The sequence below is a fragment of the Salmo trutta genome, chromosome 21 (genome assembly GCF_901001165.1).
Source record: "Salmo trutta chromosome 21, fSalTru1.1, whole genome shotgun sequence".
Taxonomy (NCBI): Eukaryota; Metazoa; Chordata; class Actinopteri; order Salmoniformes; family Salmonidae; genus Salmo; species Salmo trutta.
The window spans coordinates 15,657,811-15,680,249 of record NC_042977.1 but is presented as its reverse complement, the minus strand read 5'-3'; the positions used below and the strand labels follow the sequence as shown (position 1 = coordinate 15,680,249).

Sequence of the window (22,439 nt, the reverse complement as noted above, 5' to 3'; positions counted from 1 at the left end):
AGAGGTCCTGGTATTTCGCGGTAACGGCGGAAAGGTCTGAGGCTTCTTCCGAGCCCACAGGAAGACGTCCCGGGGCAGGCTGCGCTGACTTCAGGCAATGGCCGTGGCAGAACGGGCTCCAGCCCATGATAGTACCAGCAGTCCAGTTGATAAGGGGATTGTGGCGCTGGAGCCAAGAAAACCCCAATACCACAAGAACCTGAGGAGACTTGATGAGCATAAACTGTATAGACTTACTGTGGTTCCCGGACACACACAGGTGGATAGGAGTAGTATTGTGGGTGACCCTGCCTATAGACCGCCCATCCAGTGCTCTAACGTCCATAGGAATGGAGAGGGCCCAGCTCAGACACCAGGGTGGCGTCCATGAAACTCTCGTCGGCCCCAAAGTCAATGAGAACCCGGAGAGATTTCGACTGGTCGCCCCACAGCAGGATGGCATAAAGAGGGGTGCGAGTAAAAATTATCCATATGGCCCACCAGAGTACTCGTACATACTGATAAGCGTGGTCTTTGAATGGACAGATAGACACATAATGACCGGCAGTTCCGCAATATACAGACAACTCTGGGTGTTAGGTCTGCGTAAGCGTTCGGCTGGAGACAACCTAGCTCTGCCGAGGCAAGGTGGGATCCTTGGGCAAGCGATTGGGACCAGAATAGACCTCCTCTGCCTCCTATGTTCCCGTAGTCGAGATTGGTAGGCAGCTCCCGTCCTTAACCACCTCCGATAATTCATGAAGGAATGTGTCATACAGGGATTCCGGGTTCCAGGCACTCCGGTCAGCCATCGAAACCTTTTTTACATCAGTCACAAACTCCTCCAGGCTGAAACAAACGGCAGATTGTTGTTCCCACCCCGCCATAGCCCAGGCGAGAGCCCTCGCGGACGTTAGCGCTATGAGATATGCTATCTTCGAGCGGTCCGAGGGGAAGGACGAGGGCTGCATCTCGAAGATGAGAGAGCACTGGGAGAGAAACAACCGACAGGTTCCTGACTCTCCAGCGAAGCATTCTGGAGGAGGTAAAGCAGGGTTCTCGGGAAGCCGGGGTGGCCTGGAGAGACGCACTGCTGACAGCAGGGTTACCGAGGGGCTGGGATGTTACTGTCGTGGCCGGCTGCCTAACAGATCATACAGGGCATTCATGCAGGAACCAATGGGATGCTCGAGGGGGGGTTCCTGCAGATGCAGTAATGCCCACATGCACGAACGCCCCGAATTGCGTGTGATTGATCGGGTAGTCGGGGCTTCTGACTTTGCAACTTGGCCAGATAGTGATGAACACGCACCCACCTCAGCCCGTTACAATGCCATAACATCAATTTGCATTTTGATTTGCTAACTCACATTTCTACCAAAAAATATGTTCCTCTATTACAAATAGTTTTTAGATGTATCATTAGACTGTGAGAATAACTGATAACCATTTTAGTTGAAATATTTTGCATTGCACAGCAGGTGGTGCTAGTAATGCCGATGATTAACAGTGATAACGCTGACAAGCATTTTTCCACTCATTAGATTTGTTACAGAACACTCTGAGGACTTCCACAGTCAACTATCGACTGGACAGCCAGTTATCTAGACAGGCCTACATTTGAGCTGTTGAAGTGAGAGAGGTACAATGGAGGACAGAAGCCGTCCTCGTATTGTGGTCATTACACTGTCTGTGCTGATCTACATTTCTGCTTTGGCAATAAATGCCATGGCAGGAGCTGGAAAGGGTGAGTGAGTTTATCATGTAACTTTGAACTCAATGTGTAATAAAGTGCTATCATATGCTGCAACTAACTATGTGATGGCTTCTTCTAGTAAATGTTTGGGCAAGAAACAAAAAATGTTGGGCAATGATAACAATGTCATTATTCTGTTAATATTTTAATATTAAGCTATTACATTGGAAGTAGAGGCACAAATGTAAAGGCAGAAGTCCCCCCAGCATGACATAAACTTAAGGAGGAAGTCCTGTGCTTCAGAAAACATAACTTACTGACACAAAAACGTCTACTGTAGTTTCGCATCTGTTACACTGTACTTGTTTTGCTACACTTTCTCTCGTAGGACCATTCCGTTGGAGTACAGGGAACATCTCCAGGAAGTATGAGACTGACATAACTCCGGCCGGGTGGACCTTCTCCATCTGGGGGCTTATCTACACCTGGCTGACCCTCATGATCATGTATATCATCTCCTTGATCTACAGAGGGTACTGACACAAAACTATTGGCCTGCCTATATGAGATAATCCAACCATGCAGCCATCCATCTGCCTACTATTCTATTGTATTGTATTGTAATCTATTCTATTCCATATTTTAGGCCACCATCCTACTGTAGTGTCAACATGTAGACAATGAAATGCAGTAACTCATTTATTAGAAATGTATTAGAAAACATTGTATTATTATGCAGGTATTGAAACAGAATGGTTTTGATGTTGGTAGCTACAATAGAATGTGTGTTCTTCTGACACCAACTTTTTTTCCTCTTCTATTCCTCAGGAGCTGGACCCTCTCTGTGCTACTGTACGGTTTCTACCTGTCCTGGATAGTTAACATGGCCCTCAACATGACCTGGCTGCTCCTATGGGATCAAGAGTGCGTAACAGTCTTTTAACACCTAAACCAATGAGATCCAATGTCATTATCAGCCATGGGTGAATCATGTACTGTTTCTGTTTCCTGACTAGCCTGATTTAAGTGGATGGGTGGATGCAAAATTGCAGCATCTCTCCACTTACTGTAACCGTACAACACTGCCCACACTGTGGGCCTCTGCCAGTCCGTATAGAACATTGAGACAAGTTGAACCACATAGGCCTAGCATTTCCCCTTTCATTTAACTCCTTTGCTTTACAATGTTGTTACTACATATTGCTCTGGGTCTCTATCATTCTATGATAATTACCAGGCATGTAGATTGTCAGCTCAAAATACAGGCAACTTGTCGATCAAATAGAGTGGTCTTTTTTTTTACTGTTCCTGACAGGCAGGTGACTGCTGCACTGATTGTAATGGCGACCATTGCTGTCACCAACTACTCCATGGTCTTCTTCTCCTGTTATGGGCTGAGTATTTACGGAGCCTGGCTCAGCCAGAACCACCCCAGGGACCTCTGGTGCATTCGGTTGCTGGTGAGTTTAATTTGAGGGTTAATCGAGTTAGTTGTTCGATAATCTCACGCCAACATCACGATTGTAGCCTGGTCCCAGATGTGCTTTAGCCAACTCCAGTCAGAGTATTGTTTTTCATAGGATTCATGCACGCCATTTAATTGAATGGCAAAATGTATATTGAGAGGAGTTGGCTAAAGCACATTCAGATCTGGAGCCTGGCCATCCTAGTGCATTTTACTTTACAGTCATTCTACTGTGCTGTAGTTGCCCTAGTTATTTTAGGTAATCCACTTTCAGTTACGCTATTTGTCCTCTTATGAGGAATCCCACAATTCTACAGTCATACTACAGGTATCATTTTCTTAACTCTTAGGTGCAAAATGGCATTGCGCTGTACACCACGTGGACAACCATCGCCACTTTGATCAACTTCACTCTGGTGCTGGACCTCTCTGGAGTGGCAAAGAGCACTGCAGCTACCGTGTCTCTCTGCATCCTACTAGTGGAGGTGATTGGATGGTAAGCTCAGTTTCACAAACGTTCTCTCTTACGAGAATCAGGCTCATCCTTTTTTTATTACAGTTTTGGGCATATGATCCAATCTCACTTACTTTAGGCATCTCTTTAATTTGTTCATTATCAGGATGTTGCTAATGTAAATTGGACCTCTCAGCACATTTGTGCACACAGCCACATACTCTCAATGTAATGGTAATGTGTTTTTATTGTAGGTTTGGTATTGAGAACTTCCTGCTGTATCAACATGTGAGGTACATCCTGACTATTTACCCTGTGGTGATCATTGCTCTGGTTGGAAACGTGACCAAGCACTACGACCCTGCAGCACCAAGCGCTAACGCTATCTTCATGGGTGAGTAGTCGTCATCTCTCAGACTAGAGATCTATTCCCAAGTGCAAAGTCAACGGCACCTGGTATACTCAGTGTACATGTACATGATGTATAATAATTCACTCTGTGTCTTCTGTCACTTCCAGTTGTGCTCTTGGTGATTTCCTGTGTGCTCCTGGTGGTGCGAGTCTCCCTGGTGATCAGGAGAAACAGGAACCAGACCCTTCACCCGGAAGCTCTGACCTCACCCAGCAGCCTGTCCAAGAAGCAGAGGAAGATATTCATGTAGACAACTGGTACACACTTACTTACTGACTTTATTGTCCCCATGGAGAAATGTTGTTGCAGTGTCATGTACACATTTAAAGTGGCATTTAAATACAAAACAAAATTGACAATACAACTTTCATAACAGTTACATACCAATAAAACATTTTAAAAATAATAGACTAGCCTGCTGGCCTTACTGAGTCGATAGGAACATTAGCCCGAGCTATTTAGGAGGGATATCACACCTGGCACAAATGATTGTCTAGTTCTGTTTTTCCTGCTGAGGGGTGCCCTATACCTGCGCCCAGAGGGGAGTAGTTCAAAGTTCGGGTACAGGGGGTGGCTTGGGTCTAAAAGGATTTTGTGAGCCTTGCGGAGGGCCCTGACCTTAAAGATCTCATCCAGGCCTGTCTGTTTGACTCCAAGTACCTTGCTTGCTGTGGTGATTATCCTTCTCAGCATATTTCTCTGGCTGACAGTGGCATTGCCAAACCAACAAACAATACAACAAGTTAAAATACTCTCAATGAAAGATTTGTAAAACAGAGTCAGTATAGTACAGTCTACACCCCACTGCGATCTGTCTTATCACCGAAATGTCAAAGCCCAATTGCCTATAACATACATAGCACATATCTGCCTATCTTACACCATACACATTCATCATTCAGTTTGGACAAGAAGCAGTGAAAGATGTTCATGTAAAAGACTGGTAGCCGGTTTCACACACCACAATATGATGCCTACCAAAGTGTCAAAGCCTATACTGCCTTTAAAACATTTTACATTTTACACTTTACATTCAGTATTCAAATATCTGTATTTATCCAATCACAACACTTCGCTCAGCTGATATAATACATATAACCCATTTCTGTATGCTAATCAATGCACTGAATCATGATCATGATCATACAATTCCAGTGTATATAACACTATATATTTTAACATGATTCATTCTTACTATTTTGCATAGATTTTTTAAATAAAAACACATATTTTGCCTATAGTCTAGTGTGCTGTATTTATAATGATATGTTCACTTATGAAAATCTATTAGTCTAGACACTGATGATGTTATTTTATTTTATTTATTCAACCTGGTAAGTTGACTGAGAACACATTCTAATTTACAGCAATGACCTTGGGAATAGTTACCAGTGAGAGGAATGAACCAATTGAAAGCTGGGGATGATTAAGTGCCCATGAGGGTATGAGGGTGTCACGTGTGATCCCTCCCCGGCCTCTAGGTCACCAGGCTGCTCGTTATGGCGCACACCTGTCACCATCATAATGCGCACCTGTGCGTCATCAAACTCACCTGGACTCCATCACTTCCCTGATTACCTTCCCTATATCTGTCACTCCCTTTGGTTCCTTCCCCAGGTGTCATTGTTTCTGTGTCATGTCTGTGTGTTCTTGTTTTGTATTATGTTACATTTATTTAAACACTCACTCTCTGAACTTGCTTCCTGACTCTCATCGTTACAGAATGATGCCTCACCTAAGGGAAGCATCAGGGAGTGTTTTTATTTAATTTATTTTTTTGGTGGGAATGACGTTGGGTCCGGCAGGCTCTCATGCCGCAGACAGATCGCCAGGCTCCCCTGCCTCCGCCGGCTCGTCGGGCTTTCATGCGTCAGCCGGATCAACAGGCTCCCCTGCCTCACCCGGTCAGGTTCCCACGCATCAGCAGGGGTGACCGGTTTGCTCCTGATCCACAGGATCGTCACTTTGGTTGGCGACCTGCTGCTGGAGCCGACCACGCTGGGGAGGGGGTACTGTCACGTGTGCTCCCTCTCCGGCCTCTAGGTCACCAGGCTGCTTGTTATGGTGCACACCTGTCACCATCGTTACACGCACCTTGGTTCATTCCTCTCCCTGGTAAAACTCACCTGGACTCCATCACTACCCTGATTACCTTCCCTATACAGTTGAAGTTTACATACACCTTAGCCAAATACATTTAAACTCAGTTATTCACAATTCCTGACATTTAATCCTAGTATAAATTCCCTGTCTTAGGTCCGTTAGGATCACCACTTCATTTTAAGAATGTGAAATGTCAGAATAATAGAGAATTATTTATTTCAGCTTTTATTTTGTTCATCACATTCCCAGTGGGTCAGAACTTTACATACACTCAATTAGTATTTGGTAGCATTGCCTTTAAATTGTTTAACTTGGGTCAAATGTTTCGGGTAGCCTTCCACAAGCATCCCACAATAAGTTGGGTGAATTATGGCCCATTCCTCCTGACAGAGCTGGTGTAACTGAGTCAGGTTTTTTGGCCTCCTTGCTCGCACACACTTTTTCAGTCTTGCCCACAAATTTTCTATAGAATTGAGGTCAGGGCTTTGTGATGGCCACTCCAATACCTTGACTTTGTTGTCCTTAAGCCATTTTGCCACAACTTTAGAAGTATGCCATTGTCCATTTAGAAGACACATTTGTGACCAAGCTTTAACATCCTAACTGATGTCTTGATGTTGCTTCAATATATCCACATAATTTTCCTACCTCATGATGCCATCTATTTTGTGAATTGCACCAGTCCCTCCTGCAGCAAAGAGCCCCCACAACATGATGCTGCCACCCCCGTGCTTCACGGTTGGGATGGTGTTCTTCGGCTTGCAAGGTTCCCACTTTTTCCTCCAAACTTAACAATGATCATTATGGCCAAGCAGTTCTATTTTTGTCTCATCAAACCAGAGGACATTTCTCCAAAAAGTACGATCTTTGTCCCCATGTGCAGTTGCAAACCGTAGTCTGGCTTTTTTATGGTGGTTTTGGAGCAGTCTCTTCTTCTTTGCTGAGCGGCCTTTCAGGTTATGTCGATATAGGACTCGTTTTACTGTGGATATAAATACCTTTGTACCTGTTTCCTCCAGCATCTTCACAAGGTCCTTTGCTGTTGTTCTGGGACTGATTTGCACTTTTCGCACCAAAGTACGTTCATCTTTAGAAGACAGAACACATCTCCTTCCTGAGCGGTATGGTGGCTGCGTGGTCCCATGGTGTTTACTTGTGAACTATTGTTTGTACAGATGAGTGTGGTACCTTCAGGCGTTTGGAAATTGCCCCCAAGGATGAACCAGACTTGTGCAGGCCTACAATTTTTTTTCTGAGGTCTTGGCTGATTTCTTTTGATTTTCCCATGATGTCAAGCAAAGAGGCACTGAGTTTGAAGGTAGGCCTTGAAAGACATCCACAGACTCAAATGATGTCAATTAGCCTATCAGAAGCTTCTAAAGCCATGACATCATTTTCTGGAATTTTCCAAGCTGTTTAAGGCACAGTCAAGTTAGTGTATGTAAACTTCTGACCCACTGGAATTGTGATACAGTGAATTATAGGTGAAATAATCTGTTTGTAAACAAGTGTTGGAAAAATGCACAGAGTAGATGTCCTAACCGACTTGTCAAAACTATAGTTTGTTAACAAGAAATGTGTGGAGTGGTTGAAAAACGAGTTTTAATGACTCCAACCTAAGTGTATGTAAACTTCTGACTTCAACTGTATATGTCACTCCCTTTGGTTCCTTCCCCAGGCATTATTGTTTCTGTGTCATGTCTGTGCATTAGTGTTTTCTTGTTTTGTATTATGTTACCTTTATTTATTAAAACACTCACTCCCTGAACTTGCTTCCCGACTCTCAGCGCACATCGTTACAGAGGGCCAAATGTAGAATTTAGCCAGGACACCGGGGTTAACACCCCTACTCTTACAATAAGTGCCATGGGATCTTTAGTGACCACAGAGTCAGGATACCAGTTTAACATGCCATCCAAAAGACAACACCCTACACAGGGCAATGTCCCCAATCACTGCCCTGGGTGTTTGGGATTTTTTTATTTATTATTGACCAGAGGAAAGAGAGCCTCCTACTGGCCCTCCAACACCACTTCCATCCGCTTCTGGTCTGTCATCCAGAGACTGACCTGGACCAACCCTGCATATCTTCAGGGGCGAGCCAGAAGTGGGATGCAGGGTGGTATGCTGCTGGGATGGTTATGAGTGGAAATGTGGAATGCTTGTATAGGCTTCTCCTGCACTGACGGTGGCGCTAATGCCTATGATTGACAGTGAACATGTGGACAAGCATGCCCTGAAGAAGACTATATTTGCACTCATTACATCGTTACCTTCCAAGCAACACCATACTGTGGGGCTTTTTATCAACTATCGACTGGATTAGCCAGTTATCTGGATACATTGTGCAAGTGAGAAGCCTTCCTTGTATTGTGGTCATTGTACTGTGTGCTGATCTACAGGTAACTGACAAAATAAGGGAAACACCAGCATAAAGTGTCTTAATAGGGCATTGGGCCACCACAAGCCAGAACAGCTTCTATGCACTTTGACATAGATTGTTCAAGTGTCTGGAACCCTATTGGAGGGATGTGACACCATTCTTCCATGAGAAATTCCATGTTTATGGTGGTGGAAAACGTGAAATTCCAAATATCTGTATTTATCCAATCCTAACACCTAGCTCACCCTAACCCTAACCCAATTTGTAAGTCGCTCTGAATAAGAGCGTCTGCTAAATGACTTAAATGTAAATGTAATTGACATAACACTATCAGTATTTATAATACATATGATCTATTTATGTATGCTAATAAATGCACTGAATAATCATAAGCTCCTAATCATGCAATTACAGAGTAAATAACACTTTATAATACAAAAATGTAAAAACTTTAAAAAACTATATAATTTACGTGATTGCATTGATTTTATAAATAAAAACACATATTTTGCATATAGTCTCATGTTAATTCAGTTGATGAAAATATATTAGTCTACCCACCGATGAGTGATGAGTTTAGTAGAAAGGTGGAACGCTTCAATAACATGGGATGTTAGTGTTTTATTGTATGGCTTACGTGGGGCAAGAGCATTTTGTCCTATGATTACATACATCTTTATCAGATGAGACAGTCTGTCAGGCAAAGTCAGCTCTAAGTCATAATGGAAATTATCTTGTAGTATGAAAAAAGATGCAGAAATTAGTACATATTTACTACATGATTAAATAGACCGCACTATTGCGTAACACATGTCCCGTTCATGTAAAAGCAGCGCAGCTTTGTTCACGGTTTTATCGTGTATCACTTCTTAGTTAGTGTTTTGCATTGCAAAATGTAGTGATTAAGCCGAATTGTGCTATGTAGTAACCCGAGATAATGTTGCCAAACGGATAGAACTCGCACTGCATCTGTCTACAAGAAATTATAATAATGCTTTCTTATATTCGTAAATGTACGGTAGTCGGGGTAAAGGTTCACGCAACATTGATACGTTCCCGGTCGAAGGCAAACCTCTTCTTCAAACTAGGTACAATTAAGCCTGTAAACTCTATCTTTATAAGTGGCACTCAAGCGACTCTTCACGATGGATTGAGTATTTTAAGTTGAATGTAACAGATGCATAACGTTTGCTTTTTGACAGTTTGTAAGCTAACCATAATGCTTCGACACTAGTTTGTGTACTGTGTGCGCATCTTGCCGAGTCAGGTTTTGTGGTTGACTGCTTGTTTCGTCCCAGAACGAGACATTGTTTACAAACGAAGCAAGTTGCCTGCTTGGTCCTTATATAGGGACAGACAGACAGACTGCACACGGTAGATCGAGCATTTAAAATAGTTCTGTTGGCCTTTTTAACCGACTAAATTCTCGACGTAATCGAGAATGAGTTATGAGTTAAAGGGCAAGTCCACCACTTGTCAACCTCGTTTTCATTATCCCCAGCACAATACCAGTGTCAGTATATGTGACAAAGGCGCATCTCATTTTTTGATAAACAAATGTAAAGTTATACCTGATGACATAGTAGTTAATAATTGTTTTTTTAAACAGTGATTTTTAAACACTGAGATTCACAGTGACATAGGGAGCAAGAAAATACCCTTTGAAAATCAGTGTTTTACTTCTAATCCTACCCTGCAATGTCACAGAATTTTTTTTGATGAGGGCCTTCATTTTTTAACCACAGATCGTAGAAACGTGAGGGTTTCACATATGTAAACACTGGTTTGGTGCTGGACGTTATGAATATGATGTTGAAAAATGGCGGAATTGCTCTTTTAAATATGGACACATGCGCTGTGCAAAATCAAGTAGGAGTATGTTGACAGTGTGTGTTGTATGCGAGAAGCCGTTAGGATACTTGCAGTGAACTAAAAGGGATGAAAACTTTAGTCTTCCGAATTTAGTTGATATGGACCAAATTTTAACTGGATGTGGAAATACAGTACCAGTCAAAAGTTTGGACACACCTACTTATTCAAGGGTTTTTCTTTGATTTTACTCTATTCTACATTGTAGAATAATAGTGAAAACATCAAAACTATGAAATAACACATATGGAATCATGTAGTAACCAAAAAAGTGTTAAACAAATCAAAACATATTTTATATTCTTCAAAGTAGCCACCCTTTGCCTTGATGACAGCTTTGCACACTCTTGGCATTCTCTCAACCATCTTCACCTGGAATTCCTTCCCAACAATCTTGAAGGAGTTCCCACATATGCTGAGCACTTGTTGGCTGCTTTTCTTTCACTCTGCAATCCAACTCATCCCAAACTATCTCAATTGGGTTGAGGTCGGGTGATTGTGGAGGCCAGGTCATCTGATACAGCACTCCATCACTCTCCTTGGTCAAATAGCCCTTACACAGACTGGAGGTGTGTATCGCTGCAGAATGCTGTGTTTGCCATGTTGGTTAAGTGTGCCTTGAATTCTAAATTAATCACAGACGGTGTCACCAGCAAAGCACCCCCACACATTACACCTCCTCCTTCATGGTGGGAACCACTCATGCAGAGATCATCCCTTCACCTACTCTGCGTCTCACAAAGACACGGTGGTTGGAACCAAAAATCTCAAATTTGGACTCATCAGACCAAAGGACAGATTTCCGTCTAATGTCCATTGCTCGTGTTTCTTGGCCCAAGCAAGTCTCTTCTTATTATTGGTGTCCTTTAGTACTGGTTTCTTTTTAGCAATTCAACCATGAAGGCCTGATTCATGCAGTATCCTCTGAACAGTTAATGTTGAGATGTGTCTGTTACTTGGAACTCTGTGAAGCATTTATTTGGGCTGCAATTTCTTAGGCTGGTAACTCTAATGAACTTATCCTCTGCAGCAGAGGTAACTCTGGGTCTTCCTTTCCTGTGGCGGTCCTCATGAGAGCTTTCATCATTTCATCGTTTCATCATAGCGCTTGATGGTTTTTGCGACTGCACTTGAAGAAACTTTAAAAGTATTTGACATTTTCCAGATTGACTGGCATTTATATCTTAGTAATGATGGACTGTAATTTCTCTTTTGTTATTTGAGCTGTTCTTGCCATAATATGGACTTGGTCTTTTACCAAATAGGGCCATCTTCTGTATACCACCCCTGCCTTGTCACAACACAACTGATTGGCTCAAACACATTTAGAAGGAAAGAAATTCCACAAATTAACTTTTAACAAGACACAGCTGTTAATTGAAATGCATTACAGGTGACTACCTCATGAGGCTGGTCGAGAGAATGCCAAGAGTGTGCAAAGCTGTCATCAAGGCAAAGGGTGGCTACTTATAAGAATCTCAAATATAAAATATATTTTGATTTATTGAACACTTTGTTTTGGTTACTACATGATTCCATCTGTGTTATTTCATACGTTTGATGTCTTCGCTATTATTCTACAATGTAGAAAATAGTAAAACAATTTAAGAAACCCTTGAATGAGTAGATGTGCCCAAACCTTTGACTGGTACTGTACAGTGAGGGAAAAAATTATTTGATCCCCTGCTGATTTTGTACGTTTGCCCACTGAGAAAGTAATGATCAGTCTATAATTTTAATGGTAGGTTTATTTGAACAGTGGAGAGACAGAATAACAACAACAAAAATCCAGAAAAACGCATGACAAAAATGTTATAAATTGATTTGCATATTAATGAGGGAAATAAGTATTTGACCCCCTCTCAATCAGAAAGATTTCTGGCTCCCAGGTGTCTTTTATACAGGTAACGAGCTGAGATTAGGAGCACACTCTTAAAGGGAGTGCTCCTAATCTCAGTTTGTTACCTGTATAAAAGACACCTGTCCACAGAAGCAATCAATCAATCAGATTCCAAACTCTCCACCATGGCCAAGACCAAAGAGCTCTCCAAGGATGTCAGGGACAAGATTATAGACCTACACAAGGCTGGAATGGGCTACAAGACCATCGCCAAGCAGCTTGGTGAGAAGGTGACAACAGTTGGTGCGATTATTCGCAAATGGAAGAAACACAAAAGAACTGTCAATCTCCCTCGGCCTGGGGCTCCATGCAAGATCTCACCTCGTGGAGTTGCAATGATCATGAGAACGGTGAAGAATCAGCCCAGAACTACACGGGAGGATCTTGTCAATGATCTCAAGGTAGCTGGGACCATAGTCACCAAGAAAACGATTGGTAACACACTACGCCGTGAAGGACTGAAGTCCTGCAGCGCCTGCAAGGTCCCCCTGCTCAAGAAAGCAAATATACATGCCCGTCTGAAGTTTGCCAATGAACTATGTAATGCAAATCCTTTTATAACATTTTTCACATGCGTTTTTCAGGATTTTTTGTTGTTGTTATTCTGTCTCTCCACTGTTCAAATAAACCTACCATTAAAACTATAGACAGATCATTTCTTATTTACAATGACGGCCTACCGCAGCCAAACCCGGACGATGCTGGACCAATTATGCGCCGCCCTGTGGGACTCCCAAATCAAGGCCAGATGTGATTCAGCCTGGATTTGAACCAGGGACTGTAGTGTCGCCTCTTGCAGTGAAATGCAGTGCCTTAGACCGCTGCGCCACTCGGGAGCCCAGATATCAGTTGCAACTTTTGGTTTTTGGCAGTTCCATCACTGAACATCCTACAGTAATTAAGTTCAGCATTCAACTTTCCCAGCATTATTACTCTTTCATTCACAGTTCTATGAGGAAGTGAAGCCAGGTGCTTGTGTTTGTGGGTGTGTTTGTGGGTGAATGTAGCCTACTGCAGCCTTCCCTGTAGCTCAGTTGGTAGAGCATGGTGTTTGCAACACCAGGGTTGTGGGTTCAATTTCCACGGGGGGCCAGCACAGAAAATAAATGTATGATATGTATGAAATTGTATGAAATGTATGAATTCACTACTGTAAGTCGCTCTGGATAAGAGCGTCTGCTAAATGACTAAAATGTAAATGTAAAATGTAAATTTCTTTGTCAGTGGGCAAACGTACAAAATCATCAGGGGATCAAATACTTTTTTTCCCTCACTGTATGTTTTGATTTAGTTTGCACATGTTTTCCACTTTTGGATAAGGATGACAGCTCCACTTCTAAGAACTTCACCTTTGTAGTGACTTTTCAAATTACAAATGCATTGATCTTTAACAACTTGATCCACTAGTCCAATTTCAACCACATCATGTGAGCTGTCACAATGTGTCAACAATATTATGTTACAAACTGTAATAGGCTGCTGCTAAAATGTAACTATTTTTAGACAGCTGGAATAGAACTTAAGTTAATTGCTTCAATATTCAACTGGTTGTGATGTAGCCATGCATATTCTGGGGAATAGACTGGCCTCAGACTGTACAACAGAAATTAAAATGTTTTTGAATGTTCAGAAATATATGTAGCTTATGAGGAGAGAGAAAGATGTGAGTCAAATTTCAATATGAATATATTTGGAAACATGGGCTGATGGCTGGTGACACATGACTCTTTTTTTTTCCACAAGGGGGTCTCGAGAACTAAAATTCCAAAGCATCATCCCCTGTACAGTAAAGGGCGTCCTATATAGGGAAAGTCAAAATGTCCCTCCAGGCGAAACAAGTCAGAGTCCTGGTCCTCAGAGACATGGAACAGCTGGGAAGGACACTCTTCCGCCTGGACCAAGGTACCTGGACATTATTTCCCGTTTATGCATGACTTAGGCTACCATGGTATTGACTTATTGAGAATGAAAATAACGTGATATTTTAAGTGGTATTTAAATATGATACTGGTAGAAATATTTGCCAGTGTGCTATTTCTGTATCTAGCACATGGGGATAGGGGAGTGTGGGTGCAGGCGGACATGTACACATGTCCTAGTCTTGTTGCGTTGCAGTTGTTTCTACATTTTGTTCTTTTGTTGTTGTTTTGTTGTGATGTGGGAGTTGTCTTTTAGTTTATTATAGTCCAGATTATTGCATGGATTCAGACACCTTTTGGTCACCCAAGATTTCCATTATACGAAATCCAACTACGTTTTGTAGATAGCACTCACACTATACATTGTGTCAAATAGCCATGTCCCAGCCATTCAGTCGTTTTAATTCTGTGTGATATCTGGTAATGTGGGACTATTATGAGATATATCCAACATAGTTTGCTTCTTTAAGAAAAGATTCTGGTTTAGAGGATTTGAATAACCTCTTTCATTGTCGATTCTTTTCATAAACCACAGCTACAGATGCACAGCGAAAACCGGATTGAACAAGTAGAGATCCAGTATCACTCAGAATCTCCCAGTTGAGCAACCGTGCAGGCTCAACCACACTTGATAAGGCAGCTGCTGCTGGGCTTATTAGCGGAACCTATTTTCAGATATCAGAAAGAATTCATTCAGTTACATGCACACTATAATATGATTATTGTGAATAGTCAGATTAATATACAGTGAATTCCAAAAGTATTCAGACCCCTTGACTTTTTCTACATTTTGTTACATTACAGCCTTATTCTAAAATGGATTACATAGTTTTTTTCCCCTCGTCAATCTACACACAATACACCCTAATGACAAAGCAAAAACACGTTTTTAGAGGTTTTTGCAAATGTATTAAAAACTGAAATATCACATTTACATAAGTATTCAGACCCTTTACTCAGTACTTTGTTGAAGCATATTTGGCAGAGATTACAGCCTCGAGTCTTCTTGGGTATGACGCCACAAACTTGGCACATCTGTATTTGGGGAGTTTCTCCCAGTCCTCTCTGCAGATGCGCTCAAGCTCTGTCAGGTTGGATGGGGAGCGTCGCTGCACAGCTATTTTACGGTCTCCAGAGATGTTCGATCGGGTTCAAGTCCGGGCCCTGGCTGGGCCACTCAAGGACATTCAGAGACTTGTTCCGAAGCCACTCCTGCATTTTCTTGTCTGTGTGCTTAGGGTTATTGTCCTGTTGGAAGGTGAACCTTCGCTCCAGTCTGAGGTCCTGAGCGCTCTGGAGCAGGTTTTCATCAAGGATCTCTCTGTTCTTTGCTCCGTAAAGGCCGGATTGGTAGAGTGCTGTTGAGATGGATGGCCTTCTGGAAGGTTCTCCCATCTCCATAGAGGAACTCTGGAGCTCTGTCAGAGTGACAATCGGGTTCTTTGTCACCTCCCTGACCAAGGCCCTTCTCCCCCGATTTGTCAGTTTGGCCGGGTGGCCAGCTCTAGGATGAGTCTTGGTGGTTCCAAACTTCTTCCATTTGAGAAGGATGGAGGCCACTGTGTTCTTGGGGACCTTCAATGCTGCAGAATTCCTTTGGTACCCTTCCCCTGATCTGTGCCTCGACACAATCCTCTCTTGGAGCTCTACGGACAATTCCTTCGACCTCATGGCTTGGTTTTTGCTCTGGCATGCACTGTCAACTGTGGGACCTTATATAGACAGGTGTGTGCCTTTCTAAATCATGTCCAATCAATTGAATTTAGCACAGGTGGACTCCAATCAAGTTGTAGAAACATCTCAAGGATGATCAATGGAAACAGGATGCAGCTGAGCTCTCCTATCAAAGAGTCTGAATACTTCTGTAAATAAGTTATTTCAGTTTTTTCTTCTTAATAGATTTGCTAAAATTTCTAAACCTGTTTTCGCTTTGTCACTATGGGTATTGTGTGTAGATTGATGAGGAACATTTTTTATTTAATCCATTATAGAATAAGGCTGTAATGTAGCAAAATGTGGAAAAAGGGAAGGGGTCTGAATACTTTCCAAATGCTCTGTAATAGTTTGATTTGCAGAAATAACTGTTTTCGTAATAATCCTTTTTTTTATGGACACATCTGAAATCAGGCTACCCGTTTGATTTATTTCAACTTTTGGGGGAGGTAGATCAGCTTTAATATTGCAGAGAGATTGTGGCTTCCGTCAATGTAATTGTCTGCTTAATTTCCAATTTCCCATATTTGTTTAGTAAATATATACAGTACCAGTCAAAAGTTTAGACACACCTACTCATTCAAGGTTTTTCTTTATTTTTACTATTTTCTACATTGTAAAATAATAGTGAAGACATCAAAACTATGAAATAACACATATGGAATCATGTAGTAAACAATAAAGTGTTGAACACGTTTTTATATTTGAGATTTTTCAAAGTAGCCACCCTTTGCCTTGATGACAGCTTTGCACACTCTTGGCATTCTCTCAACCAACTTCAACTGGAATGTTTTTCCAACAGTCTTATTTAGTTTTTTTTTCCTTCACTCTGTGGTCCTTCTCATTACAAACCATCTGAATTGGGTTAAGGTCGGGTGATTGTGGAGGCCAAGTCATCTGATGCAGCACTCCATCACTCTCCTTCTTGGTCAAATAACCCTTACACAGACTGGAGGTGTGTTGGGTCATTGTCCTGTTGAAAAAAAAAGATAGTCCCACGAAGGGCAAACCAGATGGGATGGTGTATCGCTACAGAATGCTGTGGTAGCCATGCTGGTTAAGTGTGCTTGAATCCTAAATAAATCACTGACCGTGTCACCAGCAAAGCACCCCCACACACTACACCTCCATGCTTCACTGTGGGAACCACACACGCGACTGCACTTGAAGAAACTTTCACATTTCTTGACATTTTCTGGATTGACTGACCTTCATGTCTTAAATGAATGATGGACTGTGGTTTCTCTTTGCTTATTTGAGCTGTTCTTGCCATAATATGGACTTAGTCTTTTACCAAATAGGGCTATCTTCTGTATTCTACCCCACCTTGTCCCAACACAACTGATTGGCTCAAACGCATAAAGAAGGAAAGAAATTCCACAAATTATCTTTAACAAGGCACTGCTGTTAATTGAAATGCATTCCAGGTGACTACCTCATGAAGCTGGTTGAGCGAATGCCAAGAGTGTGCAATGCTGTCATCAAGGCAAAGGGTGGCTACTTTGAATAATCTCAAAAAATATATATATTTTGATTAGTTTTTTTGTTACTACATAATTCCATATGTGTTATTTCATAAGTTTGATGTCTTCGCTATTATTCTACAATGTAGAAAATAGTAAAAATTATTTAAAAAACCTTGAATGAGTAGGTGTGTCCAAACTTTTGACTGGTACTGTATATAACATTCTATTGGTTGCAAGAATTTGATATAATAATTTAAATGGAAAAACTCTTAAGTTTTGAATCCAGAGCTCTTTTGTGTATCAGTTCATAAGCCATGTGCCATGGAATCGAAAATCTCTTCCCAACTGCAATCTAAGCTCAGCAATAAAAGAAACGTCCATTTTTCAGGACCCTGTCTTTCAAAGATAATTAGTAAAAATCCAAATACCTTCACAGATCTTCATTGTAAAGGGTTTGGGTTTAAACACTGTTTCCCCTGCTTGTTCAATGTACCATAAACAGTGAATGAACATGCACCTGTGGAACGGTGGTTAAGACACTAACAGCTTACAGACGGTAGGCAATTAAGGTCACAGTTATGAAAACTTAGGACACTAAAGAGGCCTTTCTACTGACTCTGAAAAACACAAAAAGAAAGATGCCCAGGGTCCCTGCTCATCTGCGTGAATGTGCCTTAGGCATGCTGCAAGGAGGCATGAGGACTACAGATGTGGCCAGGGCAATAAATTGCAATGTCCGTACTGTGAGAAGCCTAAGACAGCGCTACAGGGAGACAGGACGGACAGCTGATCGTCCTTGCAGTGGCAGACCACATGTAACAACACCTGCACAGGATCGGTACATCCGAACATCACACCTGCGGGACAGGTACAGCATGGCAACAGCAACTGCCTGAGTTACACCAGGAACGCACAATTCCTCCATCAGTTCTCAGACTGTCCGCAATAGGCTGAGAGAGGCTGGACTGATGGCTTGTAGGCCTGTTGTAAGGCAGGTCCTCACCAGACATCACCGACAACAACGTCACCTATGGGCACAAACCCACCTTCGCTGAAACAGACAGGACTGGCAAAGGGTGCTCTTCACTGACAAGTCACGGTTTTGTCTCACCAGGGATGATAGTCAGATTCGCGTTTATCATCGAAGGAATGAGGCCTGTACTCTGGAGCGGGATCGATTTGGAGGTGGAGGGTCCGTCATGGTCTGGGGCGGTGTGACAGCATCATCGGACTGAGCTTGTTGTCATTGCAGGCAATCTCAATGCTGTGCATTACAGGGAAGACATCCTCCTCCCTCATGTGGTACCCTTCCTGCAGGTTCATCCTGACATGACCCTCCAGCATGACAATGCCACCAGCCATATTGCTCGTTCTGTGCGTGATTTCCTGCAGGACAGGAGTGTCAGTGTTCTGCCATGGCCAGCCAAGAGCCCGGATCTCAATCCCATTGAGCATGTCTGGGACCTGTTGGATCAGAGGGTGAGGGCTAGGACCATTCCCCCCAGTAATGTTCGGGAATTTGCAGGTGCCTTGGTGGAAGAGTGGGGTAACATCTCACAGCAAGAACTGGCAAATCTGGTGCAGTCCATGAGGAGGAGATGCACTGCAGTACTTAATGCAGCTGGTGGCCACACCAGATACTGACTGTTACTTTTGATTTTGACCTCCCCTTTGTTCAGGGACACATTATATATTTCTGTTAGTCACATGTCTGTGGAACTTGTTCAGTTTATGTCTCAGTTGTTGAATCTTGTTATGTTCATACAAATATTTACACATGTTAAGATTAATGAAACATAAACGCAGTTGACAGTGAGAGGAAATTTTTTTGCTGAGTTTATGTGGCACAGCTGTCAATTTTTGGTCCTTAAATGGAACTTCTATACTTTTTTATTAATCACAATTTTCTTTAGCCAGTTTTGGTCTTTAATGCAGGTCGGACAGACAAGTTCCTTACTTTCTCCCCCTTCCACTTGCCTCTTCCATTTTTGTGGAAATACTGCAATTAGTTGGTTGTAATTCTGAGTAAAGCAAACATTTCCATATGTTTTTATTAGCTGCATGTGTGATATCACTCCACCAGTCCTATTTATGATATAATTTACAAAGATCATACCTTTTTTATTTTTTATTCCCAAAATATATATTTTTTCAGCAATTAGTATATTTGAGTTTAATCATAATATTTGTTGTAATATGGTATTCTGTCTTTTCTGATTGATTAAACTGAAATTGCAACCAACTTTATATGGCTTATTTTAAAAAATAGCAATATTTTGAAGATTGTTTCCTTTTCAAATAACTGAAAGTGAGAGGTTGTAATCTGAATAAAGTGAAAAAGGCCAAGTATAACTTTTTGTTTGACTGAAGCCTTAAAGTGAGATGTTTAATGCTTTAATATTTAATCATTTCTGCCCTCTAAAGTTATGTTGATTATATAAATAGGCCCGTTTTATTTTGTCTGGCATGCCCTTCCAAATAAAATGGCATATATTTTGCTCATATAATTTACAAAACAAGCCATTAGGTGTAAGCAAGCCCATAAGCAAATAGGTATACTGGGATATTGACTAAAGACTTAATGTGATCCAATACATAATATAGTAAGTAAACTTATCATCATTTGGTTGTAATCCAGAGAGGTTAGAAAAGTATCTAGATCCTCTATGAGTCTGTGGAGGGATTCTAATTGTGGATTTAAAAGAAAACATGAATCATCAGTGTACAATGACACCTTTGTTTTTAAGCCACGGATTTCTAGGCCCTTGATATTGTTGTTGGATCTGATTTTAATGTAATCTGATTTAAGGTGTTGACATGTCCTAATAATTTGAAAGTTGGCTCAGAAAACCATGTGTTTTAATCAGCGTATGTTTACGTCGGTTATGCCCTTATGTAACCGATGTGAAATGGCTAGTTAGTTAGCGGTGGTGCGCGCTAATAGCGTTTCAATCAGTGACGTCACTCGCTCTGAGACTTGAAGTAGGGTTTCCCCTTGCGTTGCAAGGGCCGCGGCTTTTGTGGCGCGATGGGTAACGATGCTTCGTGGGGTGTCAGTTGTTGATGTGTGCAAGGGTCCCTGGTTCGAGCCCGGGTTGGGGCGAAGAGAGGGACGGAGCCTACTGACTAATGCCATTCTCGGCCTACTGCCATAATCAGTTTAATATAAAATGACTAGTGTGCATGTAAACGCACTAATTTGTTATTCCTATATCTATCTGTTAACTAATAGTCTAACCCGTTCATAAAGAGTTGCAACATGGTAGGCTACCGTTGAATTCTCGCTAGCAGGCATCGTGTAACTACTAAAGACATGCTTCTATCCCCTTAACAGTGGCAACAGGGTTGGAGTGTTATGGTCTGGGTTTCAAAACAGGCCTGGTGGCAACTAGACTTTAAGGGGTGGTTTCCAACAGATGAAGCTAAATACTGGACCGATTTAAGCAGAGGAATGTATCATATAGATGTATTGTATCCTCAGGCCTTGTTTGTACCATATGTTTCTTCTAAGGCTTTGAGCTCCAGTTCCGTCTGGGCCCTACTCTCCAGGGGAAACATGTGCGTGTGCAGACTAACTACCCCGCCCCAGGGGAACACTTTGACCGTCACACCTTCCGGGCCCTGGACTGGCACAACCCCACGGGAAGAGAGGACGACTCTGACAAGTTCTGCTCCCTAGACCTACAGATCGCTGGATCGTACCAATACAACTTTGGTCACGGGTGAGACACTATTGTGATACAGACTACATGTAGTATTCACATTCCATTTCTATACGAGACAGGACATCACTAGGCAACTCGTTGGAGCTTCATGTCTCAACTAAATATTCAACATGTTCTCACCCCCCCCCCCCCCCGCCAGCCGCGAGGAGAAGTCAGGCGGTGGCTACGTGGTGGTGGACCCAGTGCTGCGTGCCGGAGCTGACAACCACCACGTCCATCTGGATTGTATCACCATCCAGACCTACTTGTCCAAATGCCTCGGACACCTGGATGACTGGCCAGACAGACTGAGGGTGGCTAAGGAGTCCGGTGAGAGAGCAGGGGACAGGGGTCCATCCTTATGCAAGCCTGCCTTTACCTGTAGGGGGGTTTTGAAGGCTAGTCTGTGTAGGTCTTTAATTGTTCCAACCCCAGACTTTAATACCCGATTCAATTGGTCAACTAGTCATTAACTAAATTAGGTGGGTCAGGTGTGTAATGCCTGCACACACGGCGGTCTTCCAGGATCAAGAGCGAAGAATACTATTTTAGTATTGTCTCACCTGGAATTTTAAATCCCATGTAATCACAATGAACAGGGTTAGTCTAATTTCTTAGGTCACGTATGGACAGCAGTGTAGTTCAAGGTCCCAAGCCAATGTTTACACTACATTTCACCTTGTCATTCTGCAATATCCCAATCTTGAAAGAGGGCTAGGTTAATCATCAACTTGCTGGTGGGTTACGAAATGCATACATCTAGTAAGTGACAGAAGTAACATAAATGATGCCGTGTGATAGACAGTATTCCCTGTGTCGTTTGTATGAAACTAAACATGTATGTGAATAAAGAACATTCAGCTAATTTCTTCGAATATGTCTTATAATATCTCATAACATGTTATTTCTTATAGTACTCATTTATTACATTGTTTGTTTCCCAGGCTACAACATGATCCACTTTACGCCTCTGCAGACGCTCGGTAAATCTCGGTCCTGCTACTCCCTAGCTGACCAACTAAGCCTGAACCCAGAGTTTTCGCCGCCGGGAAAGAACTACACCTGGACAGACGTGGGAGAGCTGGTGCAGAAACTGAAGAAAGAGTGGAACATGATCTGTATCACTGATGTGGTCTACAATCACACAGGTGTGTCGGGGGAGGGGCTTTACGTGTGTGTTTGCGGGAGAGCATGGACGTGTGTGTGTGTGGTGGTGGGATGGGGCGTGAACGTGGGTGTGCGTCTCCCTCTCCTTGGTTGAACGACTAGCCCAGTAGATTACAGCAGTCTGTTACAATGAGGCCATATGTAAAGAGCAGTTAGTTCAGGGGAAAATAACCAGGGTTTGTCAGCGAGCCAGGCAGGTCTCACAATTC

General features: G+C 42.4%; 2 protein-coding genes across 3 annotated transcripts in view; both read left to right on the top strand.

The window, feature by feature from the left end:
• Window positions 1-1,521: 1,521 nt before the first annotated feature.
• LOC115157771 (uncharacterized) lies at window positions 1,522-4,347 on the top strand. The gene is made up of 7 exons (XM_029706205.1): window positions 1,522-1,726; window positions 2,064-2,208; window positions 2,504-2,599; window positions 2,991-3,135; window positions 3,491-3,636; window positions 3,849-3,988; window positions 4,114-4,347. The coding sequence occupies exons 1-7, from the start codon at window positions 1,627-1,629 to the stop codon at window positions 4,254-4,256; spliced, it is 915 nt and encodes a 304-aa protein (XP_029562065.1). The 5' UTR covers window positions 1,522-1,626; the 3' UTR covers window positions 4,257-4,347.
• A 5,166-nt stretch (window positions 4,348-9,513) lies between these two features.
• Window positions 9,514-22,439, top strand: part of LOC115156796 (glycogen debranching enzyme) — a 36,139-nt gene continuing 23,213 nt past the window's right edge. For both annotated transcript variants that reach the window (XM_029704490.1, XM_029704489.1), the window contains exons 1-5: window positions 9,514-9,580; window positions 14,005-14,163; window positions 20,871-21,081; window positions 21,224-21,393; window positions 22,008-22,211. In XM_029704490.1, the coding sequence (XP_029560350.1) occupies window positions 14,079-14,163; window positions 20,871-21,081; window positions 21,224-21,393; window positions 22,008-22,211 (670 nt within the window). In that variant the 5' untranslated portion in view covers window positions 9,514-9,580; window positions 14,005-14,078. The remainder of the gene's footprint in view (window positions 9,581-14,004; window positions 14,164-20,870; window positions 21,082-21,223; window positions 21,394-22,007; window positions 22,212-22,439) is intronic.

Excerpts from the sequence above, each read along its gene's own strand:
- LOC115157771 (XM_029706205.1), top strand. The coding sequence starts at position 1,627 with ATGGAGGACAGAAGCCGTCCTCGTATTGTGGTCATTACACTGTCTGTG. Across the intron at positions 1,727-2,063 it reads CATGGCAGGAGCTGGAAAGG|GACCATTCCGTTGGAGTACA; the intron begins GTGAGTGAGTTT and ends TTTCTCTCGTAG. Across the intron at positions 2,600-2,990 it reads CTGCTCCTATGGGATCAAGA|GCAGGTGACTGCTGCACTGA; the intron begins GTGCGTAACAGT and ends TGTTCCTGACAG.